This window comes from Cucurbita moschata, unplaced genomic scaffold, assembly GCF_002738365.1.
Source record: "Cucurbita moschata cultivar Rifu unplaced genomic scaffold, Cmos_1.0 Cmo_Scf00041, whole genome shotgun sequence".
NCBI classification, from domain to species: domain Eukaryota; kingdom Viridiplantae; phylum Streptophyta; class Magnoliopsida; order Cucurbitales; family Cucurbitaceae; genus Cucurbita; species Cucurbita moschata.
In genome coordinates this window covers 24,964-52,015 of record NW_019268557.1, presented here as the reverse complement: position 1 = coordinate 52,015, position 27,052 = coordinate 24,964, and the positions used below count along the sequence as shown (strand labels likewise).

Here is a 27,052-nt window from a genome sequence, read left to right as displayed (position 1 = left end):
GGGGGGGGGGGGGGGGGGGGGGGGGCATTAAGAAGACTCTTCCTTTTGGAAAGGCATGAAATCCCCTCATTCATGGGTATACATAAAGATTAGGAAAATGTTATTTTCAGTTTCACAGACCTTGTTCCAAACAAGGGGACGTGTTACCCTGATCTATTCCCACCCTATTCCTCACTCCAAACAGCCCCCAATAGTTTATGTACCCACATAACTTGACATTTTCAATTTGAATCTTATTGGTATTCCGAAATAAGATAGTACACTTGAAGGTGGTGAATGGGTAAACTGGGCAAGGAGTCAAATGATTGACATCTCATTCTAAGCTATATTTTAGGCTGCTACTCTAGAACCATATTTCTATGAAATAAATGGAGCCTACCCTACATGTAAATGAAACTACTCTGACAATGTCTTGTATATCTCGAATACTTATTATAACAAAAGCTTGTTGATGTTCCTGATGTTAGCCAAGTCTTTATTAAAATGGGAAAACAGATTTGACTTGTCGTTAGAAATTCATAAATTGTAAAGAAAGGTGAATGGTTTCGAAAGCTATTAAATTTGGAGAATTACTCCATCAGTCAAATTATGAAGAAATATCCTCCAAGGATAGTGTGTGCAACATTTTCCATCAACTTTATGCAGACATTTAATTCGTGAAGATTTCATGTGTGCCACCATGAAGAACACTTTTACAGAAAACCCGAACACTAGCTCCAACAGTTCGTAAATAATCTCACTCTATCACTATCAGAATAGTTCAGAAAAAATTAGCCACTGTATCTAATGTTACTGTGATTTGAAAAGTTACCAAGGGTATCGGTTTCCTTTAAACATAGTTCACATAATATTCAGATATTAAAGGTCTTGTATGGCAGAGTAGATGGATATAACTCTCCAATGGCATGAGGATAAAGGCGATCTTGACTGTTGAAATAGCACTGTTGTAGCAATCTGCAATTTTTTCTTTATGAATAACAGTTTCGTTTTTTAAGATTTTTTTCAAAGTTGATATAAAAAAGGATGTATGGCGACATAATTTTGTTAGTCACTCTATGACATTTAGCCTATATTGAATCATGTGCACCACTAATGAAGGTGATTAACCATTTGTCTCCTTTCTCATCTCTTCATCCCAAAACGTTCTCCTTTCTCATCTCTTCATCCTAAAGCTTTTTACTTAGATTTAGATGTTGATAGTGGCAACTTTGAGATAAAATGGTCAAATAATTGTGCGCTTTGAAACCATTTCTGAAAGACCTTTGACTTATTCAGGATTCTGAAAGCTAATTTTCCTCTAATCATCGAAATGCCTTTTGTTAGTGACTTCTTGTGCAATGAGTTCAGCAACTGATCAGTGACAGATGATTTCTGTGAATTTAAGGCAAATGCTCGTTTCTTTTCAAAGGAAAAACTTCCTCGAGGATACATTAGGCTATGTAAAAAGTTCTCCCAATATTTTTAATATTCACGTGTTTAATATTTTCAATACATTAGGCTATGTAAAAAGTTCTCCCAATATTTTCAATATTCATGTGTTTACTTCAAGACCTTCATTTTATTCTGGTTAAATCTACCAAAATTTCCCGGAGCAAGTTTCTGGCATTGCTTGTTGTGTTGAAGTATGCTGTGCTATACTCCCCAAACCATAGGACACATGAATGAACCATAGTGGTAGGTGGACTGTAGTAGACCTGCCATATTTTAGAAGCCATTTCCTTTTCATTATAGTAGATATTCATTACGTTTTGCTTGAATTTATCATTATAGCTATGTTCAAGTGCTTTTCTTATTTATATTTTTTAGCTTGTGATTTCTTGCTTTGTAGGTTGCTAGCCAAGAAACTTACGGGACTTTGGGTGCAATTGTCAAAAGCCGGACGGGAACCCAGCAAGTTGGTTTCCTTACGAACCGGCATGTTGCAGTTGATTTAGACTACCCTAGTCAGAAAATGTTTCATCCTTTGCCTCCCAGCCTTGGACCTGGTGTATATCTGGGTGCTGTGGAGAGAGCAACATCGTTTATCACTGATGATGTCTGGTATGGCATCTTTGCTGGAACAAATCCAGGTGATAAAAATAGTGTATTCTGACATACACCTTGGGAGTCATGAAATTTTGCTTTTCTATCTTTTCTAGTGTAGTGGCTTAGATTCCTGCTCCATCGTCGCTGAAACTCAAAACTTTTGTATCTTATAGGGATATTGTGAGTTGTATAGCAATCTTTATCTCTCTCTTTTCCTTCCGTTTTCTCTTATCAACATAGGTTGAGTTTGATCTCATAATCAAAAATATTACCCCTTTTGATTTAATTATGCCGCTCCTTGTGGGATTTTTTTTAAACCGCTTTTTATAACTTTTGAAGTCCACAGTGTTTCCTTTCTTTATTTTTTTCTGGTGTGAAATGATACCGATTGCTTGCTTATATATGATGGCAGATCACTTAGCCAATAGCTTCATCACCACTAAGTCATGTTCTTCTCTTCATTTAGAATCTATGAGCGTGTGGTTTGTTGATTTTATGGCAATTGAAGGCTATCATTAATTAATTGGGATATTTTGGCTGCTTCGTAGGTTGAGTGTCCACTGGAATCTTAATACAAAACTGCTTTATTGGTACGTATCTTGTATTATGAATTCTGTGCATACCCATCACAATTTGGTGCTTTCTGCAGAAACATTTGTGCGAGCTGATGGCGCGTTCATTCCATTTGCTGAAGATTTCAACATGAATAATGTCATTACATTTGTAAAAGGGGTTGGTGAGATTGGTGATGTCAACAAAATAGACCTGCAATCTCCAATCAACAGTCTTATTGGACGAAAGGTGATCAAGGTTGGAAGAAGTTCTGGCTTGACCAGAGGGACTATAATGGCATATGCCCTTGAGTATAACGATGTAAAAGGGATTTGTTTCTTCACTGACTTTCTTGTTGTTGGAGATGACCAACAGACGTTTGACCTTGAAGGTGACAGTGGAAGCCTTATTCTTTTAACTGGTCTGGATGAGGAAAAGCCACGTCCTGTCGGGATTATCTGGGGAGGAACAGCTAATCGAGGTCGACTGAAATTAAAAGTTGGTCAGCCACCAGAGAATTGGACCAGTGGAGTTGATCTTGGACGCCTTCTTGATCTTCTTGAGCTCGATCTTATTACTACAAATGATGGTTTACAAGGTTTGGTTATCTTAACCAATCAGTAGAACGATTTTAGATTTGTGGTTATTTTTTCAATTTGACCACGTTTTTTGACAACCTACCAAGTTGCATGTTATCTGTGGACTGTGATAATAGTAATGAAGTTTTGGTGTTTTATCAAAATTATCATGAAAATAATTTAGGAAGTTTTATCCAAGTCACACACACACACACACACACACACACAGATATCTATATATATATATATTAAGATTTTTGAAGTTTTATGGAAGATACATATCTTCTAGTCTGATGTCTAGCTGAGGGAGGGAAGGCAATATGCATGCATGTTTTTGCTGTAGACGTGCCAATTTGTAATGTGGATGGTAGAAAACTCCATTTGGTTGGGGACTTCTCAAATGGAACTAGTATAGTAAGGTATAAACTTTTTTATTTATTTGTTTGCTTGTTTGTTTGTTCTTTAACAATTACAAACTTTTCATTGATACATGAAAAGGAAGAAAAAAGTAAAAAGATTCAAACTCCTAAAGGGGAAGAAAGGGAAAGCATAATTCCCGAGGAATAAACAAAAAGAAACAGCTCACAAGAACCTGAAAAGAGACCAAACAAACCAAACAAAGTAAAGAAATTAAAGAACAGCCAACTAAAAACGGTAAATGTACCAAAAACTCTTTGAGAGCTTTCAAACAAAAGCTGAAACGTTAATGGGAACTCCTCAACCCACTGAAGCTTCAAACAGAAACCTCCAAAACCAGCTTGAAACATCACGCCAGAAAAAAGGAAGAAAAAGCAGCAACTGCCCAGGAGAAAAGCACGAACACCACAAGGCCAATGAAGAAAACAACCAACCAAAAGCCATATCAACGCCAAACTAAACTCTCAATAAAACCACAAGAAGCAGCAACTTCACCCAATAACTAAAAACTGACGAGCAAAACAAACAATGACAACCACTTCAGCCCAGCCAAAGACAAATGCCTCCAAGGAGAAAAAAACAAAACCAATGGTTGAAAACCCAACCGCTAGAAATGATCTCATATATTTCACTGTCACCTTCCTTTAGTTAGGAAGACAATTTTTCCTTTTGTTTGATGAGAGGGGGAGAAAAGATACCTTGTCATGCCCTTTAACAATTGGAAAATTGAACTCTAAATCATCACTACCGAGGGTTATCACAGAATCCTTATCTGATTCCTCATCTCCGTCCGAAAATCTGACTTTGTGATGACCCCATTTGTTGAGTTAATAAAACCCTTAGATGTCATTAACAAGGGATGTTGAAGAGTAAAAGTTTGGTTTGGATACTAAAGGCTCCTTATTTGAAAAGAATCCAAGAAAACCCGTTAAATGGGTGCATCTCTCTTAAACTAAATCATGATTTTGGGCTCTGACTAACACTGAATATGGAAAAGTATAAGCCTTTTTATTTATTTATTATTTTGTATGCATTGAACTTTGTTCACATATTTGTCGATACAAATTATTAAATATTTTCATAACATTACTATGAAAAACTAATATATAACAAAAGATCAATTCTCTCTGTTTTTGACATGTAGTACCGTGTTTTCTGTATATTAAAAATAAAAATAAGAGAGGGGCACTTTTTCCATGGGAAACCCAACAAGTTGTAGGGGATTCTTGTGGAAATTGAGCAAGGGACGGGGGTTAACTCCTTGTTCAGCCCTACCCTAATGCTAATCCCATGTATGAATCTCTAAGAGCTGTTTGTTTATAAGTTAGAAGTCATTGTGTATAAACCTTGGGTATTGGAAGTCATAATTTTCTTAGGGGATTCTTGTGGAAATCGAGCAAGGGACGGGGGTTAACTCCTTGTTCATGCCCTACCCTAATGCTAATCCCATGGATGAATCTCCAAGAGCTGTTTGTTTATAAGTTAAAAGTCATTGTGTATAAACCTTGTGCATTGGAAGTCATAATTTTCTTATGGGTTCCAAATGAATGGAGGAAACTTTCATTTGGGGGTTCTGATTTTCTAGTTTTTACTTTTGCCAAAGCCCTGGTTATCTGGTTCTGCATTTTCTTGATTGGTCTGTGTCTTTCAAAAAAATTTCTCTAATATGCTAGCATCTTATGTTCATACTAGGATATTATTAGAATAGTTGTGTAGATAGAAATTGATTGCTCATTTAGAAGTGAGGTAACGAAGTTTAACTGTGTCATAGCCCAGGAACCTTTCCTATGCACCCATCAATAATTAGAGGCAATGAAGTTTTTGAAAGAGAAGTTCTGTCTTAACTTTTTGGCGCTGGCAAAGAGTTTATATCAATCATGTCTTTCTGACTTGGGTTTTTTCACCTCATTTTATGACTAATTAAGCTGCAGTGCATGAACAAAGGAATAATTCAGTTGGAGGGATTGATTCTACTGTTGCAGAGTCTTGTTTTGATCGGATGCCGTTAACATACAGACTTAAGGAGAACTCTGAGCCACTCGGTTTAAGTGTCCAGCGAATTTCCCCCGAAGGTGAATCCTCCCAGGGGCTGATCTCACCTTTTAAGGATGCTGCATTGCAGATAGAAAATGGGTTTGAGATAACTCCGAGCGTTGAACTCCAATTTATACCAAGGTTAGCCAGCAGCTCTCATCTGCATCAGAAGAACGAAGAAAGGCAAGAGTTGAAAAATCTGTCCACCCTGAGGAATGGCTATGACGGTGAGGTATCAGTTTCGCTGCGGTTGGGTGAGCCAGAAGCAAAGAGAAGGAAGCACTTGGATTCTCTTTCAAGTATCAAAGAGTCATCACCATGAGTGCGGGAATAAGAAGATAGATTCAATTTGGTACTGAAAACTGAAATAAGTTTTAAATGGTTATATCTCCGTTACTGGGTTCAGATCATTTTGCCGCCTATTTAGATCTATAAATTGGGACTGCCACATTACAAAGGTTGAAGCCTCAAGGTGGGAGTGCCATTCTTTTAAATGTCCTGTGCAGTGAAAGCCTTGAGGTTAGTTTTCAGTTCATACAACATATTATGGGTGAAAGGTATCTATGCCGGTCTTCACATCTAATTTTCTATTTTCCTGAACCAACTAGAGACGGGTGAAGACCTTGTTCCATAACTACTTTCGAGAAGGAAAAAAAAGTAAAAAAAAAAATATATATATATATATATATATAGAGAGAGAGAGAGAGAGAGAGAGAGAGAGAGAGATAAAGTTATCAGAAGCTAAAAATGAAAATGTTACAATATATTTGGAACCCAATAAAAGAGCCCCCCTTTTCGGCCAGGTTAATGTTGCTTCGTCTTCTGAATTGTTTGTTTAAAGCCATCCTTCATTACCGTATTGGTTCTTTCATTTGTGGTGTGGTTTGTTGATGTTGATTTCAAATGCATGTTCATTAGAGGTAGAAACATCATGTGGTTACAGCTAAAGCACGATTAAGTTAGCTGCTATCATGTTGATGTGATCACGTTAGTGGGAGCTGGTAGTTCACAATATAATGCTGAACTGATATTTGAAAATTTGATATGAAAGTTGTATTGGATGACCATTATGTATGGAGAAGAGAAACATGCACAGATGATGAAACATTGGAGTGTATTATATTTGTTTCTCCTACCTATAGAACAAAAAAGCGCAGTAATTATGCATAATTATTCACTCCAAAAATAGATTAGAAATGAAATGGCATTTGCATCCCCACCAGCTACGGGTTCATACCAACCTTAATCAAATGAAAGCCTACTCAACTCTCCTATTTTCATTACGTAACAAAAGCATGTGAGTAGGCAGTAGTAATCAAAGCCTAATCGTTGATCATCTTCATTTTCTTTAAAAAAAAAAAAGAAAAGAAAAGAAAAGAAGAAAGAAAGAAAGAAAAAGTTGTCTGTTGTCTATTATTTGCTGTCCTTTTCTTTTTCTGACCAAAAGTCGACATAGAATTGTTAAGACAGAAAAACCTTCTCTTAATCTCGAAGGCTAAACCAGATAGATCGTAGCGATGGACTACAGTTTCCAAACACGCACCAACCTGATCCTACCTGGCTGGCCTTTTTTTTAAGTGGAACATTTCATCGATACCTATTGTTCTTCTGCATTACTTGGTTGTGCATTCACATGGATCACCACCACATAATTGCAGCTATGGCCAAACATCTACTTAATATTGTATTTTTATATCAGCAATTAAACATTATGATGATAATGGGATTGGACAGAACGCTTATGGGTCAGCTGAAATATAGCTGTAAACCCCAACAGAAAGCCGCATTATATAAACTTCTCTCCAACCTCTGTGCCAAATGCCTGTTGAGGGGATAGTTGACTCAATATGACTCGAGAGTTCATGCTCATATAGCCCTGTTTGTCTTTCCTTTGTCTTCAAATCTAAGCTTTGTTAACTTTGGATCTGTAATAATTCGTTTAGCTCTCTCTCTGTCTGTGCTGGTCTTTCAACATGTGTTGGGTTGAGAGGTTGAAGCTGCCAGTATGATCTGGGGAAGGGTAAAATATTTTGTTAGCGATGATGATTCGGTGGCCGCCTTAAAGGTTGGTTTCTTCCATCAGGTCATCTTGCAGCTTCAATCACTAAATCACCAACAACACTAAGGATATTGCGTTTGCTCCCCACTCAGTCCAGAAAACGCCCATTTCAGATAAGTCGATCTTCTTCATAACGTTCTTTAAGTTCGCTTATGATGGTTTTCCTTTATTGTCTTAATTATTTAGTAAAGACACTGCCATTTGAATCACTTCAGCCTCTGATCAAGCTCATTGGTAATCTTCGGTCAGTCTGTGGTTTGTGTTTCTGTTCCTTCATGTTCTATGTGTTTTTGATGAATTCAATTGGACATACACAATAAGCAGGAGGAAAGTTCTCGATAAACCCACTTCATGTTATGTTCATGCAATGTTTCTCATCATTTAGTCTATCTTCAACCAACTTCTATAGAAATAAATCCTTCAAATTTAATCTTCAAAAGAGGATGGATGTTGAATGAGAACAATTCAAAAGTACATCAATATACTTTTAATTAGTTACAAGGCATCGATATACATAAATATTTTCGCGCTTACAGAATAATATTAACAAATAATTAGCTACACGCATTCTTAGTTTACCATAATATATAATTCGGTAGATCTCCTCCTCTTCAGCATCATCTCCATTTCTATGCAAACAACAATGAAACAAAATTTTGGAAGGTTTCGAGTTCTAGAAGCTTACCTTTCAAGATGACTTGAAAAGAGTGTGGGCAGGCTAGGAGGGAGGAAAACAAAAGGTCAGTTACAGAAGAAACGGTTCCACAGAAAGAATAGCAAAAGGAAAAAAGTGTTGAGTCGGTTGAATAATTTATGCGTTTTCAGTTGACATGTGATTGAAATGCAAATTTTTTCATGGTTGGCACGCAGGTGGTAGGGATGAAATTAGAGCATTTGAGATAAATTAAGATTACATGAAGGAAGGAGGATTATGGAACGCGTAATAGAAGAACATAACCAATGCTGGAGTTTAAATGAGATTGCGTGGATTATTGAGATTGTAATACATAAGTGTAGTGGTGAGAGAGCGGAGAAAAAGAAAAGATGGGCCACACAGAGAAAGATGTGATGGGAGGGAGGTGGATCAAAGTTGGGTAACAAAAGCATGATGAATGCGCAAGCCATTCTTCCATTTGCCATTCCAGATTTCATAAAGACCAAACTGCAGGGTGGTGTCTCTGGCTGAGACTGGAATTTCGATCACGTCATCCATGGAAAGGTTGTCCTTGTGTTCGAGAGACAGCTTCCTCCAAGTGTAGTCATCTGAGAATCCAACCGTAGTCATCATGAACACTGGACTGCCCTCCCATCCTTTCGCATCACGGTCTAAGCTGATATTGAACCCAACCTTATATTTTCTCCCTGCTTTTGCTCCCCTGTATGTCGCTTTTACTTCAAACCACATCACTTTCTTTGCTAATGCATATCTGTCTACCACAACCATTCAATTAATTCATTCTCTCTACCCAAATAATCTAATATTCATTCTAATTCTAATTAATATTGCTGCTTACCCTTGTTCTCCTTTTTCTCCGTGCTTAATCTCCCACTGATTCTCATCAGAGCCCCATACTATATTTAGGTCGCGTGGTAATATTTTACATTCATTTTGTTCACCTTTCATCTGCCATCATAACATTTCATATCATATCATACCATATCATATATTTTATATGGATACATGAAGCAAAAACATTAGAATTTCAGACAAAAATGAAAAAAATAAACAAAACCTACTTTTGCGAACGCCTTTGTCCTCGTAGATGGATACATGTTTTGTTTCTTTCTCCTGCGTACCGATGTGCAACTCTTAGTTTCTCATACGCAGCAGCTCCTTCCACATATATACGTGGTTCAAAAGGAATATAACGTTAAAGTTTTAACCAAATCTCTTTCTTCCCAACACAACTCAAGCGCATCACGCGACCCCAAATCTCAAACTTATTCCCATTTTCATGTTCATACAGAATAAATATCTCACTTTCGCTTCAGAAATTTAATCTTTAAAATCTTGAATACGCCTTGAAAATAATGTTTGTGTTAAGTTTGGTAAAAAGAATATTAAGGTGTGGTATCAAAGCGAAAGGAACTTTTAAGACAAAAGAAAGGAAAAGAATAATAAAAAGGAAAAAGATGAGTATTCTTTGAGGCGTAGCAGAGAATTGTTGAAGGATGGAACATAAATTAGAAAGTTCTGTTAGCGGCGAATATTACAAATTGTGCGTAAACAATACTACATATTCTGAAGGAATCAAATTCTGTATGGACGGTTGGCGCTAAAAAGCTTCTACATGAATTAGGTAATAGAATAGAATAAAGAAGAAATTTGGATGGATGGCAAATTCCTGAGTTGCCACTCCAAGATATGCGTCTTCTTTACTTAATCAACATACCATACAACAGATGAGATGCTTTACCCCTACGTTTCTGTGGCTTTCCATCTATCTTATCTATCTATTTCAATCTTGACACAATTTTAGACATCCAAATGCTTAGCTTAAAGAAAAAACAGCCTCCGGTAAAAATAAGTGCCTAATCATTTTTCCACCTCATCATCTAAGCCAGTAAAGTAAAAATGAGACTGAATTCAACAACATGATTCTGACCATCTTCCATGTCTTTGACATTGCATGTCGTTATAGTTTCATCTTTGACATTGGAGTCTTTTCTAAAATAGTAGTCACATGAGCCAGGAAGAACTGCCCCAATGACTGCTTTAATACAGGAATTTTGGTCGGTCAGTGAGTACCACCTTTGGAGCTCGTTCTCCCATTGCTAAATTCCATGTTTGTATTAACCACAGAAATGTATGAACTCTCTCATCTGCAATCACTGCACAACCAAGTACAGTAGGTTGAATATGATGGTGAACAAAACTGTCCCATCTAAATGGAGGGAGGGAGGTCTTTTACTTTTAGGTTAAAACATATTTAATCTCTCAACTTTGTTGTTTATTGGGTCATAATTAATAAATAATATGTATGTTAATCCATATTATTAATCAAACTATTTATATTTTGACCATCTTAGTTTTACCTCTAATATATTAAATAGTAAGCCATTTAAATGTTTATAAATTAAATTCATTCCTTCCTGCAAAAAAATATTAAATTCATTTAAATGCTAAAAGAAATTAAGATGTATAAAAATACATTTATAAAATTAAAATGGAAAGAAAACACAAATTACAACCCAAAACAGTATTTTTTTTTTTTTTTAAACTTGTTTTTCCTTTATGAAAAGGAAGCCACTAGAAAAAGGGATCATCTATTATGAAAAGGAAGCCACTTACAAAAAAAAAAAAAAACATAAATAATCTCATCAAACTAAAATCATATTCAAACACATCCATGAATTAACATGTTGAATGAAGTGAAACCCAAATTATGCATTATTCATCATGTTTCGTACAAATCTACGATTATAAACCCTCTGCTTACTCCTAGCTTCTGGACTTCATAAACGCATTCAGTTTCGAGTTTTATTAATCTACCATTCACATCCTCGGCAACTGTATTTGTACAAGAAAGATAGACACGATCTGAAGAAAATTTTTCCAACTGTAAATTAAGTGGACAAGCCAAGCTACCAGTACCATCATTATGATTAGAAAGAGCCGAATTCACAATCTAACTTTGTGTCGCTTATGCTTCATCCTGCCCTCCCTCTCTGCACTTGCTTTGTTCTTGTTGGATAGATTTACTCCACTCCTTTTTCTCAGTTCTGAAACCACAGCCAGCCAACCAGCCCAACCAAATACTCATTTCGTTCCGGAAAAGTACAAATTTTCATTACTATTACTTTCTTACCTCCTTACACTGTGCCTTGTCTCAGCGGTTCAGATTCAATGTGGGCTTCAACCTTGTTCTGGCTGTCTAGCGGCATGTATTGCGACATGATAGACATGATCTCCGAATCCATGTAAGACTGTCAAAAGTAATGCGTCGGATAAGGTTTAGCTATCTTAGGACACAATAAATTCCTTTAAATGGTAGGTAATAGGTAATAACCCAAGACAATGCACAAAGTGGTCAGTGTTATACCCGCAGCCTATATTTGTAGAACATGTAACCGGCTAATCCCCCTCCAACGACAACTGCCAGAACCAGAAATACGAGGAACAATCCAACTTTCGAACCACTTTTTTCTGAATAAGTAACAACAATGTGAAATGAATTGTCAACAACAGAGATCACGTTCAAGGGTTATTCATTCCTATATCTTGATTCCATCATTTTCGGTTAGGATGGATATATAAGACGGTAGGTGCATGCTTACCGATACAAATATCTTGGTCCTTCATGTATACTTGGTTACCGCTACACTTGCAGTCGTATCCACCCCAATTGTTCTTGCAGCTACAACCATCACACTGACAAGCAAGACGCTCCTTACATTCATCAACATCTGCTTTTTGCATTGCATGGTCCATAAAAAAAAAAATAATAATAATAATAAACTAAAAATTAAAAATTTAAAAAATAAAAAGTAAAAAAAAAAAAGCCTTCTAAACGCTCACTCTAAACCACTCTCGAATTCATTAAGAAACTTTGCAGTTAGTGGTTTTAGGACAAACCTTCGCAATTTTGGCCATCCCCTCTGAACCCAGATGGACACTTGCAACCGCTTATATCTGAATTCTTCATTGCGTAAAAACACAAGAATGAAATTGTAAGATTAGATAATGGTGGTAAGTACAAAACACACACTATTGCTTCTAGATCTGATAAATTATGATGGAAACAGCACTGAACTGAGCAAGCTGTGGCAGTTAACCCATTTTTAGTTTCTGACCAGCAACCACCATTGTTAATCGTGCACCTTGCAGGTCCATAGGCTGTTAAAATAAACAGCAAATGAAATAATTAAATCACTTGATTTAAAAAATAAATAAAAAAACTCGAAACTGCCGTTGTATTAAAAATAAAGTAACAATTAATAAATAACATAAATAGAACATCAGTTGCCTAATTACTCCCTCCAGTCACAAAATGTTATTGGTGTCAATGAATTGGGGAGAGAATTTTGGTTTGTGGGAACAACAAAATATAACAGGTTTAGTTTACCTTCACAAGAAGTATAACCATCTCCTTTATACTGAACACCATTAACGACAGGGCACTCACAAACTCGTCCCCTAAATGTGTCCTGATCAAATCGATAACTAATGATTAATTTAGGATGCAACCGTACACCTTTGAACAGAACTTTAAACCATATATAAACATTCTTTTGTGAAGCAAGCAAATGTGAAAAATGAGATATTCCTCCTCTTGGTTTTTTTTTTTTTAATCGTCATTTAGGTTTTAGGAAAATGGGGATTTTCATAGAGTTTTTCATACTCTTTTCAGTTCAAAAACGTGAGAAAGATAGCCTAAAATGTACAGACAGGTTCATTTTTTACCTTGCATGCAGTTATGTTCTGTTGTGTGAGCTGCCAACAGCCACCATTCCTTTCGAGGCATTCATCGGTTTGAATATCTGATTAGGAGTGACATCAGAACAATTTGGAAGGGAAAAAAAATAAAAAATTAATCTCAAGCTGATGGCCATGAAAATCTTGGACAATGAATTGAGCATAAATATGTAGATGCATCAACCTGAAGTCAAGCAAATAGGAGGCTCCTCAGTTTCCTTAAATCCTGAACAGATAGCCTTCAGCACAGCAGTTCTGTCCAGTTTCCCTTCAAGCCCAAATGGTTCAAAGAAAAAAATTCAAAATCTTCATATGGATCACATATAAATTAAAACAACAGGCCAGCCACTAGATAGCGAACCTCGATACTGAACCTCATTAATCACTAATGTGGGTAAGATTGTAACATCACCACGAGCCCCATTGCCAATCTGTAATCAGGTTGGTGAGTCTATTAGCAATTATTTATACTGAAGCAGTACAGAATATCAGTGTTTGAAACTCCGGGATTATTTGCTATAATAAAATACAATGGCTGTTTAAAGAAAAGTAAGGTAAAAAACACTATGGTTACCTGCATTTCTTGCTCAACTTTTAGCACTTTATTCTCCACATCAGCTTCAGGATCGCCCATGCATTCATTAATCTTGTCAACTGGAAGATCTGCATCATTCAGCATACAGTTAATCAGGAGTTGCTTAGGTGTGTTTCTTCTTAATAATTTCATTGATAATCGTGACAAACTTGAGATCAGGATTCAAGTCAATTAAGATTTGAAAGTAGATTACGTACTGAGAGACTTCATGACATCCTCAGCACATTGCTTGCTGTATCTCTTGTCCTTCATGGAGCATCTAACATGAAAATCTGTAACGAAATCCCACCAAACCCAGGAGCGATTGGTCTCATTGGAAACTCGATGCACACAAAGTTGTCTGAGATTTTCATAGACAATGTCTTTGCCTTCATACCCAACTCCAAAATCTTGCTCTGGGTCTGGCGCACAATACCTGCCACGGTTAATGCACTGGGACTTGCATTGGCTGCTAAATCTGAAGGCCTCAGGGCAATACCAAGTGATGTAGTGTGGTGTGAACTGAGTGTAACCTCCCTTCTCCAGAATCTGAGCATGTCCCTTAAAACTTTTGACAAAATTCATTTGCTCATTACATCGACTACCACATTCGTCATTGCTGTTGGTCCAAAATTCGTACTCCACTCGGTTATCGGGATGGGGAACCGACTCTCTCCAGTCTAATCTGATGACAACATCTTCGCCATTCCTCACTGCTTCTTTTAGGCTTGTGCCGAGGGATTTCTCTATGAAAGCAGACGGAATTTGGATTTTTTCAATATAACTATCTGCTTCGGTGCTGTCTTCAGGTGAATCCATCGTTATTAGAGACTCCTCAATACTATCCATTACTAAAACTACAGCTGCTCCAGCCTGTTGAGCATTCCATACTTTCAAGGCAAAGTAGCAATCTGAATTGAATGGTCAGAAAGAAACCAAGAAGTTGAAATCAGAACAAACCATCCCTTTGAGAACTCTCCAATTAAAAAATCAGACACAGAAAATTGAGAGTGGGATGCAGCATATTTGATGTGAGTTGTCATTGAGTTTGTGCTTGATTTTGATAATACAACTTAAATGTCCAAGAGGGAGAAGGGGTTTTTTTAATGAAAAAAAGTCAAACAAATGGAGCCATAAGCCTTGAGAAAAAAGAAAAAGAGAACAGAGTAATAACAATAATTTGAAGATTCAAAGTCAAAGTTTCCAGGCCCTAGAAATGATCTATGGATCGTAAGTAGGAATCAGGAGGAAAGTAAAAGGTATCATAGCCGGCATCTGGATAATAAAGTCAACAAGAGGCGTAAAACAAAATAGCCAGATATCGTTGGAAACATCACATTGCTAGGCAGATGCATTCGATTAAATCGAGAAAAAAGATGATGGATCCCATTTTGTTGATATTAGATTCTCGTCTATTTCAGTTTGTTTCTTAGTGGATGACACAAGTGTAAAGGAATTCAAAAATTAAGAAATCAAATTTAAACCCGGATTCCTATTAAGATTATAGTTGGGAAAAGAAAAGGAATACAAAAGAGTTGAAATCGCAGTTTCGCTAAAAAAGGAAAAAGGCGATTCAACGGCATTAATAAGAGAAGGTGAGTAGATTTTGGTTTCCGAGTTTAGCATGATAAATGCATAGAATGAGAAAAAGAAGAAGAAAAAAAAGAGATACCTCCACGATCGAGGAGAAGGATGGTAGGGCGAGAGGTCTTGGATTTAAAAGGCTTATCGCCGTCGAAGGGAAGACAGCCGAAAGTGCCTTTCTGAGGATAGAAAACAGAGCCGACTATGAATCCGCCGTAGTCGGGAATCCCAAAGTTGGCTATGGCAGCGTCATGCTTGGACTTGAGAGAGGTGGGAGAGAGAACGGAGACGCTGCTCTTCTCGACGACGAAACGGGCGTGGACATGGAGATGAAGATGAAGTGGGAGTAGGAGCGCAAGGAGAAAGGTGAGAAGAGGCATGGTGCAGAAGAAGCAAGGGGAATGGAATGGAGATGGGATTGGAAGAAGAAGAAGAAGAAGAAGAAGAAGAAGAAGAAAAAGAAGAAGAAAAAGAAGAAGAAAAAGAAGAAGAAAAAGAAGAAGACGAAGAACGGGACAAGGCAACCAACTGAATAGATTATAGAAGTGGAGAGAGAAGAGGGAGTTGGTTCAGAAGTGAGAGAGAATGGTGGGAAGGATCAACCATACAAGAGAAGAATAAGGAAGACTTGGTTTGTTTGCTTCTATTTGGGGCAACTTCTTCCTCTAACTAAGTAGACTTCAAGGAAACGTTATGATTTCATCACTGCCAATATATATATATATTATATATTAATTGTTATAAAATAGCAATGCCTATATAGTTTTTTGCAATTTAATATTAATTTCATCAAATCAGGTTCATGTTAATATGCTACAATAAATACTCACTACTTTGTTAAAATAAAAAATATTAAATTAAAATAAATATTTCAAAATTTTAAATTTTGAAATAAGTTTAGATCCAAAATATTGAAATCAAAATGGAATTTAAAACCAAATTAATTTTTTAAATATAAAAGTGACAAGTGGTGCTAGTATTAATTTATCCTATTTATTCATTTTAAATTTACTTCTTTAAATAAGTTAAATATGTGTACATATAGCCAACTATTTTCTCCCCTTTTGGAATTATATAAATGATTTATAATCCAAACTAAACTAACTTCAAATTCCACTGCATACCATAAATTTAATGTGTTAAATGTAGCATAAAAGTTGGTGTATTTTTATAATAAATTTTGAGTTTGAATCTGAATTTCCTACCCGTTTAAAACTAAAATTATATTTTCATGTCGTTTTTTTTGCATTAAAGATTGAAGTGTAATAGGTAGAGTTGTTTTTTTGCAACCCAAAGCTTGTTATATAGAATCAAAATGGATGGTTATATATAAATGAATATACTGAAAACAATATATTATTATTATTGATATCATTATAACCATTTAATAGCAAATAGATTCAAACCTTTAAATTGTCAAATCACATACTTCACATGCTTTTATAGAAAAAAAAATCTTTTTTAAAAACAATTTTATTTATTTTGACTAAGTAAACGGAAGACTTGGAATAAGAAATTGTCAAATCAACAAAGTCTACACACCATGACAAGTTCAAATAAAATCAATTTAAAATTAAATATATTTTATTGTTCTGGTAATTTAAATTTTGTTTAGAATACACTAATTTTAGTTTTTGTATTTTCAATTTCAACTTCAATGTTTAAAAAATTTCAATGCAGTGATGCTGAAAAGAAAAGTTGTTAAAGTTTATTAATAAAGAAATAATGTGAATTTTTAAAGATATTTTAAGACATGTTAATTGAGAACATTTAAAATATTTATTTGGCATATAGAATTTTGATGATGCAACGATCGTTGAGTCAAGTAAGCTAATAAATTGAATAAGAAAACACAATTATAGGCATATGTAGTTTTTAAAAGTTGGTACACAGAATGCTTATGTTTTGGATACAAATTTTTATGTTCTGGAAAAAAAAAAAAAAAAAAAAGTGTGGGTTACCAAAGAATAATACTTGCCAAGTAGGTACTTCTACGTTGACCACATTAAAACTTGAATACCATACATTTCTATTAAAAAAAGAGACAAAAATTAGTCTCTCTCCTATTGCATTGCTTACTCCTGATTGCAGAAACATGATCGTCGTGTGTTTCAGAGGTGGGATGATTTGGGCTTCAGGAAGACGAAAACGTAAAGGGAGGGAGAATTTGACCATCTATCTCGCTTCCACCCCAAAGTTGAGACTTTGGGTTGAAGAAAAATAAAGATAAGAAGCTACTCATCCAAAATCACCCTACTCTTTTGGATAATGCCTTTTTATCCTTTCCTATTAAATCATAAATAAATAAATAAATAAATAAATTATCATCACAGTTCTCGTCTTCTTTCACAAAAACCCATCCTCCCAATTTCAACTTCTTGCCATATTTATAGAAGTCTATCTATGCATTGGGTAACCTAACTCGACTCAAATAAGATATATCTTCAACACAGCCTATTCCAAAAATTATAGCGTGACAAATGAACTGAAATAACATAATATAGTACTATTCCAACAGAATATCTATCTATACTGGCCATTGGGGGAAAATGTACCCGATTCATCTCTCAGGGTTTAAATGTGGCGGTTCCTCTTGATCTTGCACTTACCCCGGCGCTTGGCCTTACCAACCTTGAATTTTCTTTTCGATTTCTTCCCAATTCCACCTACAGCCTTCAGTGTCGTGCTTTCACCATATCCATTCATCTCCACATCTGCAACACAAACAAAGAAATTAACACCTTCCACACATCTATTCTCAAATAATTCAAACCATACATAGAAAGGACCAATGCTAATAAATACATCTGCACCACCACAAATGAGAACACAACTTGTACGTGATGTAACGAAGCTGGGTGGTATTTCAATTCCACTGTTAAGTGGGCACTGCTCAACTGCCATAAATTGTGTACCTTCAACAAAAGGTTCAAATTCCCCACCCCATGATGAACTCCAAGAAAAAGGAAAAAGAAAAAGGAAACTTCCTTATATTCCTTTTACCCAAAAATGTTAAAGGTTTATCATTTTTTGAAGGAGCCATCGTTGGAGTAAAGAAGACCTTGTGCAAATCACACTAAGGAGTCAATGAAGAGCTCCGCATTAGGACTGACAGCAACATACCTCTTCTAAAATTTTAAAATCATAAGCTAATCTCTCAGATACAAGCACGTAGGAAAGCACAATAGAACACCAGGAATTATGCTTAGAATGGCACATGACATTTTCATTTAAAAAAAAAAAAAAAAAACAGTAGGATCACAATCAGAAAGAGAGAATGCTAAAAAACAGACATAGCCTCTTAGCAGGAAATACTTTTTTTGTTCATTCGGGGTGCCTTGTGATGCTGGATATGGGATAGGAACAACATATGGTAACTTTCCCTCAGAAGTTGTTTAACGAACAAACTTGGATATTTCTGATCGGGAAAGCTTTAAAACCATTTCAATTCAACTGTCACATAAATTAACGTCGCAGACAAAACATAGATGGTGAAATAATAATTACGGGAAATAAGTAACTCGACACTTGAAAGAATTGAACAGCTATATGGCTAATACAACATTAAAAAGAAGTTGTATTCATCAACACCTATAGCATAAAATATGAGTTGAAAACAGAGAAAACCAAGTCTAGACTGTCACAAACGAACTTTCACAAAAACATTTTGATCTCCATAAAAAAGGAAACATAAGAATTGTATATTGAAGTTGGGCAACTATCCTTCCATATTACCCCTCTATTTTCTCTATTCCATCTAATTGTGGAAAATACGACTGTGACATCCTGACTCCTGTTAACTATATGTATATTTAATCTGTTATTTCAGTTGCTAGCTTTCTGTTTAGTTCAGTGACTCTGTTAACCTCGTGATTTTAAGATTAGTTGTAATCTTCTTAGAGGTCGCCTGTGTGTAAATACTCTTATTCATTCATAATTAAAACTACGATGAATTATTCTTTTTTTCAAAATCAAGTTTTAGAGCTAGAAATGTAGACTAGTCCACGAAGTGGATGGAAGCAAAGCCTCAATATATCAGGCCACAAAAGTGGGGGCTGTGAATTGCTTGGAATTTATTCGAGGGTTGTCTCTCTATGTCTCTATCCCTCTCACCCCTCTTTTAACCGTACAAAGATTGTGCATTTGGATGACAGAATAACTTGGGTTACGATATTCGTCATGGGTTGAGTGAACAAAGCAAAAGAGGGCAAGGATGAAAGAATTTTCATATAATGAGATGAAAAACCACAACAATGAAATCCGTAAACCTAAAGAATGAACATAGAGGAGCAAAAAGAAAGGTCTGCAAGTAATAGAAGGAACAAAGGGGATACCCATGGCAGAGTCGGCGTCAGTAGAAGCAGAGGCTGATGCGACGTCCATGGTAGAAATATTGGAAGTGGAAGGAGATGGACGCACGGGAAGCTTAGGGGCAGCAAGGGCAGCCTGTTGAGCAGCAAGCTTGGCTGCGTCTTTCTTGTCGTAAAAAGGGTCAACCATGTCTCTCCGGATGGCCCGCAGCCTCTTCTCTCTCTTCGATCTCATGGATTTCGCCATCTTTCTTCTCCCCGACGAGTTTCTTCGCTGCGAGTCTGAGGTTGCTTTGATCGCGTGGGCGACCAAGTTTGGGGGTTTGGGCGAATTTAGGGTTTATAAGGACCTCCTCTCTCTTAACGTTTGTTTAATGTTTGTCTCAAGTATTTATTAAAAATCGGATTTTATAATTATTTCATAGAATAAAAAAGAAAGTAGTATTTGTTTTAATAAAATAAAAATGAGTAATTGAATTTTGGAGTAAAAATAGTAATGTAAATAGTTGTTTAAAAAAATTATGAATGTAGATAATGATTTCGGTATCCACTATACCAATGAATTAGTATAGGTTTTTATTTTGTTACGACAGGAATAGGAGGTGGTAGAATGAGATGCCATATTCTTCTTCTTTCTTCTTCCCCAATCTTTTTCTTTCTTCTTCCCCTCTCTTTTGTCACACCTGGCCGCTACCCTGTCTCTCTCACCACAGTTGAGAAAACACAGTCCCACCAACCCATTCGATCGACTATCGTGTCCTTTTGCTTCCATTCGATCGACTGCCGGTGGTGGAGGAATTATCAAGTTGAGAGAATGATGGAAATGGAAGGAGGAAATAGGATCTAGAAGGGGCCTGTTTCAATCTAGAAGGAGAAAAAGGAGGGGGAAAGAGTGGGCAAGAAACGTGATCTCAATTTTGCCAACTCAGAGTCCAATGGTAAATAAACATAAAATTAATATAATCCATAAGTAATGACCATGTATGTCGCAATTGAAACTTCAGCAACCAAATTAGAATTAACAAGTGTATAGTTAACAACAGGCCGAGAAAAGGCACCAAACCAAGTATGAGGAGTTTGTAATTGTAATTCTAAGTAAATAAAAAATATAATAAAAATTCGAAGATGTGAAAGGAACCAGGATGGATGATGATGTCATGCCTTCCCGATGAACTCCACATCAAATAAGAGAACTGAGTTGGGAGGAATGATACACGACCCTGCATACACAATCAAGCCAAAACACCACTTTCAACTACAAACTCCTTTATCCAATTAATTAAAAGTAATTGATTTCATAACCCCCTTTACCAGTACATGAAAACAACCAGAAATTTCATCCTACCTCCTCTGCATCCAGCACCTCTCGCGCCATACCCTAGTTGTGGAGGAAGCTTTAGAACCCGCTTCCCTCCTTCACAAATCCCACGAACCCCATTAAGTGTCAAGGAAATTGATGTTTTAATTAACACCATTCCACTTCCATAGGCTTAACGAAATTTCCAGTTTTTGTGGAAAACGTACCCGGAAGCATTGCTGGAACTCCATCGCCCCCAAGAATACCTTCATCCCAACCTTTTATAACCTGCACATTTTACTTTACTTCTCTCAATTAATTAAATATCCACTCTCTCCTTCCCATGTTTCTTAAAATATATATAACTACATATATACCTCACCAACCCCAACTCGAAAGGTTAACGGCTTCCCCCGATTGTAGCTGCTATCGAACACCTTTCCGCTCTCTAGTTTTCCAACATAATGTGCCTACCAATCACCAATTTGTCACTTCACACGGGTATACAATACCACAATACAACAATACAACATCAATTCACACAGATTTATCAACTTCAATTTCAAATCATTGAATCTATGGTAGAGAACAAAGGGGTACGAGTGATTGAAGGCATACCTTGATTAGCTGTCCTTTCTCAGCCTCAGGGCCTGTCCCGACAACTTTATCGCAGAATGCAAGGCCCGACGGAGCTGTTGTGAATTCACATGGTGTGGCTTCAGCAGTTGCAGGCAATGGTTGTAGGAGAACGCTGGCAAGGCCGAGTAGGAATCCACAACCAATTGCTCCTCTTCTGCCGAATGAAGCTGGGCTCTCCTTCATTTCCAGTTCCTGAAGAGAAGAAGAGATTTTTGGGGTACGGGTGTAGGTAAATTTGGAGACTTGTTTCGTCGTTACACATTTATCAGGTGAAATGTTGTTGGAGCTGAGCGTTCTGGGAGTGGCAGCCCTAAATGAAATTGTCAGCGAGCTCATATCCAACAAACACTGCTCTCTAGTTTCAGAAGAAGATAAATCAAAACAGGATTAAGCTCCACCTGCGCACCGCTCATTGCTGGATAGAAGGTAATCGTATTCAGTGTGGGAAGCATGACATTGGGCAACGCACCATCAAGCGGGCCTGTTTTGTTGCGGCCAACCTTGGGCCACTTTGAGTCCACTTCTAAGAATTTGTGGTGGTTTTCGTTTATTTATGCTCGGCCCAACTACAACCTGTAGTTCTCAGTGCGTAGCTAGAGTTTATGGATTTTCTAATGTATCTACGGCTGTTTACATCTGACCGGAATTATCATCAGCTGGCCAACTCTGGTTTTAGTTACTCACGGATCAACATATAGATGGAAAAGGGTAGTTCGTACCTGCAAGTAAAGCTAAACGAAGCAGGTCTAATTATGAATTAATGAAATTATGGGGAGTTCTCCCACGACCAATGAGATTCTTTTGGTCTCTTCGAACCTGGAAGTAGTTTTCTAATTAGTTTAGCCTTTCTTGTTGTTGTTGTTGTTCTTCTTCTTTTTCCGCTCATTTCCGTTTTCCCTGTGCGCCGCCCAAAGCTATTATTTACTTCCAACAAATGGAGCATGGCAAACAAGTTAATTAAACCTGACAGCTCGAGATCTCGAGGGACATCAAATTTCTATCATTTGGCCAAATTTACCAATGACATAAATACAAACAAAACAAGCCAAGGTTTGCTATGGTAGAGAAAATAATCGATCAAACAGAACAGACATGTAGGGAGGAGAAGCTCTGGTTCCACCAAGAACCTTTGCCAAACTCACATTAGCATGTCAATCTCGAATGGGCAAGAGAGCAGCAGATCAAGCCATGACCAGAAAAGTAAGCGCGCCCGCTTAGCAATAACCATCAGTCAGCAATCATCCCCCAATATTGTACTAATTGAGGTCCGCGCGCAAGATAAGATCACGCTCTTTTGTCCATGTAAAATTGGCAAGAGCTGGCATTTGAGAAGCTGTGCACCATTGCAGACTACAGATTTATTTCCTCTACAGTTGCTCCTCAGGAAAATTTGCAAGGAAGCAGATTACAAAACACCAGTGAGAGTAATTTGTAAAGTTGACCATATCAATTACTATTCTAATTCGAAAAGGAGTGATGCAATTATAGGCAGCTATAATCCACTTCTGATAAGGCTATACGCCCTAACCTTCCGCACATTTTGGTTCAGTAAATTCCTTATCTTTTCTGCATCATCCCACTTTTCCTCTAGAACATACAAATCAGATATAAGAGAGTAAATTCCACCATGATTCTCGGGTTCTAACTTGTCCAGTATCTGCTCAATAACTCTCTCAGCCATGTCAAAGCTTTTATGTTGCTTACAGGCCGACAAAAGAGAGCTCCACACAATGATATTAGGTTCGAGTCTCATATTCTTAATAACCCCATAAGCTTCCTCCAACAATCCCGACCTACCCAGCAGATCAACCATGCAACCATAATGTTGAATCCTTGTTTCTAAGCCATATTCTTCAATCATGTTGAAATATTTGCGGCCTTCTTGAACAAATCCTGCATGAACACAAGCACTTAAAATCCCAGTGAAAGTCAATTCATTCGGTTCCACACATTCATTCCTCATCATCTCAAATAAATCCAACGCCTCCTTGCAGTAGCCATGCTGTGCCAATCCACATATCAGAGCAGTCCAGGTCCTGACGTTCTTTTCAGACATCAAATGAAATACCTGGCAAGCGTACTTAAAAAATCCACACTTGGCGTACATATCAACCAAAACTGTACCAAGTTCCAGGTTTAGTTTCCACCTATTCTTGACCACAAAACCATGAACTGATTTGCCAGCTAACAATCCTAAAGAGCCCATATAAGCACACCCTTTTAAGATTGAACCTACCGCCATCTGGTCGGGAGTTATTCCAATAACTATCATATCTTGGAAAAGAAGCAAACCACCCCTGTAATTGCGGTTGTTAACGTATGCAGCAATCGTGGCGGACCAAGATGCCAAATCTTTTGATGGCATCAGATCAAACAGTTGGCGAGCTCTGTCTACATCCCCTGTCTTGGAATACCCGAAAATCATAGTGTTCCAGGTAACAGTGTTTTTGTGGGGCATTTCATCGAACAACAAACAAGCAAGTTCAAAGGAGTTCAGGACGTACGCATAGAGTAGGGATGTAGCGACAAAGACATGGGTAGTGAAACCAAGTTTAGTAATATGGGCATGAAGATGGTGAAGAATGGAGAGGTTGTTGGAACGAGCGCAGGCTTTGAGCACAAACAGAATTGAGAAGCTGTCGTGAGGAACGGATTGGCGGTGCATCTGGGAGTAGATAGCAAGAGCTTTCTGAAGGGAGGGAGCATTTCGAATGCGTAAAGCCCAAGAGTTGAAGCCTTTGGCGAACAAAGCAAATTGACGGCGAGCAGGATTGAGCAAGTGAGAGGAGCGACTTAAGAGCATAACTTGCGTCGTCTCGGCCTCGTCCGTTAACCATATAGATATCTATCAATATATATATATATAGATAGTTTTAGAAGGAAAAATTTCAGGAGAACTTGAACCCTAAACATGAAAGGAAAACTTTAAATTTACTTTTCCATGTATGTTTTGATTGATTATTATAAACATCATATAAGAAATACAAGTTCATTCATCTATTAATTTAACTTCAAAAGCTTTTAAATAAACTTCAAAATTTAACTCTGGAGTTCTTCTATTTATTTGTTTTTTTCTTGTTGATAATTTGACCGTTGAGGAAGGCTTAACCGTTTTTGTTGGAGATAAAATTTATTTATTTATTTTTGAATCAAGTAGAAAAGATTTTGGCATATCAAATCTTGCATTCCTTTTCCTAATACGAAAAAACAATCCATTCCATTATAAATTATGATTCGTATTTCTAAAATTGATCCGATATTTTGCAGGCACGCCCAGCGATAGTCGGGATCGGAACATCTAATTCTCTGCCCTTCTGAACATCCGCTTCGAAAGTCCATCGCTTCAAAACTCTTCCACTGCAACTCCTACTTCGCCACGCTGCTTCCACCACCACGTTCTCAATAGTCATGCCACCAGGTTCCACTTTTGCTTTCCGCTCTCATTCTATTTCCTTCCTTTCAATCTCTCATCAATGTCAAATTTTGCTTTCTATACTTCCGTGCAGAGCTCCCTGGTTATTACTATGATGTCCAGAAGAACAGGTATTTCCCTCTCAAGGGCCCAATTCCTGGTTCTTCTCGCACTTCCTCCTCCTCTTCTTCAGCCCCTCATCACAAACGAGCTTCTAAGCCCACCACGGTGTGTATTACTCTACCTCTGGATACTACCAATTTCACCTTTTCTGTTTAGGATTTATGCTTTTCAATGCGTATTCTGCTTCCCACAAAATTTCCGTGCTTAGTTGCTTTATTAAACACGGTATCTGACTTCTCTATCACTCGAGGCCCTGAATTTTGCGGTTCCTTAGTAGTCGTGGATGTTCTCTCGAGGATTAGGGCAGGACTAGGGTTCTTAGTGCTGACTTAAATCTGGGTCGAGTCAGTTTCCTCTTGGAGCGCTTTTAGAAAGAAAAAAAGAAAAAACTGTCAAGCTTTTGGGGGCAGACCTGGGCTTTAAAATAATATTTTCAAAAGCTCATTATTTGGCACTTATTTTTATTTATTATTATTATTATTATTATTTTTTTTTTTTTTGTATTTTCTTCTTATCAATGAAGTTCCATGTTTCCACAAACCAGTCTCCATTTTTTCCTCTCTCCTTTTGGCCATTTCTTTCTCTCATCTTCTCAAACAAAACTAATGAATAACAACCTTCAAATCTTGATGAATGAGGGCAAGGTAATAATTGGGGACGACTAAAGCCGTTTTTTCTTAGTGTGAGACCTTTTTGGGAAGGTTTAGATTGGTGTTCCCTTTCAAACTGAAACATGGAGGAGTTGGAAGCTTCTTTCTCTTCTGAAAGAGGTGGTCTTTGGTTTTGAGAGAGAAAAAAATACCTGGTCCAAATGGTTTTACGGGCTTTCTTCTAGGATAATTGGGGTGGTATTACTATTACTATGCTATTGTTTTCACTTCCTTAGGTTGTATACTTCGAGGACTAGTGCATTTTTCTTAGTTGGTAAGCTAATGTTTCATGATAGTCCTCGGTGCTGTCATGTGATAGTTTTGGCCTCACTTTAGAAATTATTTTATCATAATTAGGTACTTGATATCAATACATTAAAAAACAACTTTTCCCCTACAGATGGTCGATTCATGTTCGAAGGCAGATTTAAGAGCCGTGAAGCTGATTCAAGCCAGGGAGTTGTATGGTAATGTTATTGCTTCCAGTAAAGGAAAGTGGAACTTCAAGGAAAAATTCCAAAATTTACTGGCATCCAAACCTGTGGTATGTTCCTTATCAACGATCGTCCTAAACTTGAGAGCACTTGTTCCAATTTCACTTAAATGGAATGTCGAATTAGGACTTAATATATTAGTTGAATTATTTTATTGATGTTTGTGGTGGAAACCACATAAGAAAGAAGGGTAATCTAAGCGTTATGAGGAAGCTCTTAGCTTTGGACATCATTTTCCTTCTACTTTTTGATGAACTGGTAGGTTTGGGCTATGGTAAATAACTAAATCAGTGTAAGATAGTGATTGTTTTGTTTCCATTGAAGACCCTTCAGAAGATGTAAAACTCCATTTGGTTTTATTCTTTAAATATCTTCTAAGCAATCATCATGTCGTTTTTCATTGTTTTGCCAAACCAATGATATCCTTCAGGAATTTTTAATGTATATTCTACATAGCAGAATATTTTTCTGTTTCTTTATTATAATAAGTTGAACAAGATATTCTATGCAGGTTTGGAAATACCGAGGAACTGGTAGAATGGGGGATAGTGCTTTGCAAGAAATACCTATTAATGTGCACACCCTGGAGGGTCAAATGGAATCTACTGTTTTATTGACGGGCAATATAAGTGGCTCCTTGAGGTATTTATGGAGTTGCTCTACTGTGTGACTGCATTTGTGCTTGGACAATGCAAGAGAGTTTAATCTTTAAATCCAGTTTTTTATTAAATGGTAATCAATTCAGATTAGTTTTGTTTGTGTATGTCCGGACCATTTGGTTAGCTTTGAGTAAAGTTATGTGTAAAACAGTGTGAGGCATTTTTTGTTGGGTTGGATTTTTTGTTTTTTTTTTTTGTATGCTCTTGTACATTAAGTTTGGTTTCTTAT

The 27,052-nt window shown here is 36.9% G+C and overlaps 7 protein-coding genes and 1 long non-coding RNA gene across 17 annotated transcripts in view; 3 read left to right on the top strand and 5 right to left on the bottom strand.

Moving 5' to 3' along the window:
• Positions 1–6,405, top strand: part of LOC111432974 — a 10,771-nt gene extending 4,366 nt beyond the window's left edge. For 4 of the 5 annotated variants that reach the window (XM_023069814.1, XM_023069815.1, XM_023069816.1 and 1 more), the window contains exons 4-6: positions 1,829–2,069; positions 2,675–3,175; positions 5,498–6,405. In XM_023069814.1, the coding sequence (XP_022925582.1) occupies positions 1,829–2,069; positions 2,675–3,175; positions 5,498–5,928 (1,173 nt within the window). In that variant the 3' untranslated portion in view covers positions 5,929–6,405. The remainder of the gene's footprint in view (positions 1–1,828; positions 2,070–2,674; positions 3,176–5,497) is intronic. The other variant, XM_023069818.1, reaches the window with a different exon arrangement.
• A 2,197-nt stretch (positions 6,406–8,602) lies between these two features.
• Positions 8,603–9,600, bottom strand: LOC111432981 (protein PHLOEM PROTEIN 2-LIKE A9-like). 2 transcript variants are annotated; one of them, XM_023069827.1, is made up of 3 exons: positions 9,403–9,600; positions 9,180–9,289; positions 8,603–9,092 (listed from the first exon to the last, which is right to left on the bottom strand). In XM_023069827.1, exons 1-3 carry the CDS (start codon positions 9,436–9,438, stop codon positions 8,750–8,752), a joined length of 489 nt encoding a protein of 162 aa, XP_022925595.1. In that variant the 5' UTR covers positions 9,439–9,600; the 3' UTR covers positions 8,603–8,749. The 2 variants fall into 2 exon arrangements, with proteins under 2 accessions (XP_022925595.1, XP_022925596.1); XM_023069828.1 differs by having other exon boundaries at positions 9,415–9,599.
• Positions 9,601–9,890: 290 nt separating this feature from the next.
• On the top strand, positions 9,891–10,687 carry LOC111432984. 3 transcript variants are annotated; one of them, XR_002708715.1, is made up of 2 exons: positions 9,891–9,965; positions 10,343–10,687. It is a non-coding gene; the product is annotated as an uncharacterized LOC111432984 (long non-coding RNA). The 3 variants fall into 3 exon arrangements; XR_002708716.1 differs by having other exon boundaries at positions 9,946–10,094; XR_002708714.1 differs by having other exon boundaries at positions 9,946–10,183.
• A 346-nt stretch (positions 10,688–11,033) lies between these two features.
• The window catches only part of LOC111432977 (vacuolar-sorting receptor 6-like), a 27,466-nt gene continuing 11,447 nt past the window's right edge, over positions 11,034–27,052 (bottom strand). The window contains exons 1-14 of one of the 2 annotated variants that reach the window (XM_023069821.1): positions 15,727–15,780; positions 15,328–15,696; positions 13,874–14,566; positions 13,656–13,744; positions 13,443–13,512; positions 13,266–13,349; positions 13,070–13,146; positions 12,732–12,813; positions 12,420–12,502; positions 12,242–12,305; positions 11,944–12,072; positions 11,709–11,812; positions 11,475–11,592; positions 11,034–11,388 (exon numbers count right to left, since the gene is read on the bottom strand). In XM_023069821.1, coding sequence (XP_022925589.1) covers positions 11,479–11,592; positions 11,709–11,812; positions 11,944–12,072; positions 12,242–12,305; positions 12,420–12,502; positions 12,732–12,813; positions 13,070–13,146; positions 13,266–13,349; positions 13,443–13,512; positions 13,656–13,744; positions 13,874–14,566; positions 15,328–15,619 — 1,881 coding nt within the window. In that variant the 5' untranslated portion in view covers positions 15,620–15,696; positions 15,727–15,780 and the 3' untranslated portion in view covers positions 11,034–11,388; positions 11,475–11,478. Of the gene's footprint in view, positions 11,389–11,474; positions 11,593–11,708; positions 11,813–11,943; positions 12,073–12,241; positions 12,306–12,419; positions 12,503–12,731; positions 12,814–13,069; positions 13,147–13,265; positions 13,350–13,442; positions 13,513–13,655; positions 13,745–13,873; positions 14,567–15,327; positions 15,697–15,726; positions 15,781–27,052 lie in introns of those variants that run through there. The other variant, XM_023069822.1, reaches the window with a different exon arrangement.
• Positions 17,537–19,924, bottom strand: LOC111432982. The gene is made up of 2 exons (XM_023069829.1): positions 19,574–19,924; positions 17,537–17,953 (listed from the first exon to the last, which is right to left on the bottom strand). The coding sequence occupies exons 1-2, from the start codon at positions 19,794–19,796 to the stop codon at positions 17,814–17,816; spliced, it is 363 nt and encodes a 120-aa protein (XP_022925597.1). The 5' UTR covers positions 19,797–19,924; the 3' UTR covers positions 17,537–17,813.
• LOC111432980 (peptidyl-prolyl cis-trans isomerase FKBP13, chloroplastic) lies at positions 20,517–21,913 on the bottom strand. Of its 2 annotated transcripts, none has more exons than XM_023069825.1 (5): positions 21,465–21,913; positions 21,224–21,316; positions 21,074–21,134; positions 20,861–20,963; positions 20,517–20,769 (listed from the first exon to the last, which is right to left on the bottom strand). In XM_023069825.1, exons 1-5 carry the CDS (start codon positions 21,819–21,821, stop codon positions 20,730–20,732), a joined length of 654 nt encoding a protein of 217 aa, XP_022925593.1. In that variant the 5' UTR covers positions 21,822–21,913; the 3' UTR covers positions 20,517–20,729. The 2 variants fall into 2 exon arrangements, with proteins under 2 accessions (XP_022925593.1, XP_022925594.1); XM_023069826.1 differs by having other exon boundaries at positions 20,895–20,963; positions 21,465–21,912.
• Positions 22,428–24,362, bottom strand: LOC111432978 (pentatricopeptide repeat-containing protein At5g66520-like). Its single transcript, XM_023069823.1, has one exon. The coding sequence runs from the start codon at positions 24,286–24,288 to the stop codon at positions 22,978–22,980; it is 1,311 nt and encodes a 436-aa protein (XP_022925591.1). The 5' UTR covers positions 24,289–24,362; the 3' UTR covers positions 22,428–22,977.
• Positions 24,603–27,052, top strand: part of LOC111432975 — a 10,462-nt gene continuing 8,012 nt past the window's right edge. Inside the window, exons 1-4 of the mRNA XM_023069819.1 lie at positions 24,603–24,903; positions 24,992–25,125; positions 26,071–26,214; positions 26,676–26,806. Coding sequence (XP_022925587.1) covers positions 24,894–24,903; positions 24,992–25,125; positions 26,071–26,214; positions 26,676–26,806 — 419 coding nt within the window. The 5' untranslated portion in view covers positions 24,603–24,893. The remainder of the gene's footprint in view (positions 24,904–24,991; positions 25,126–26,070; positions 26,215–26,675; positions 26,807–27,052) is intronic.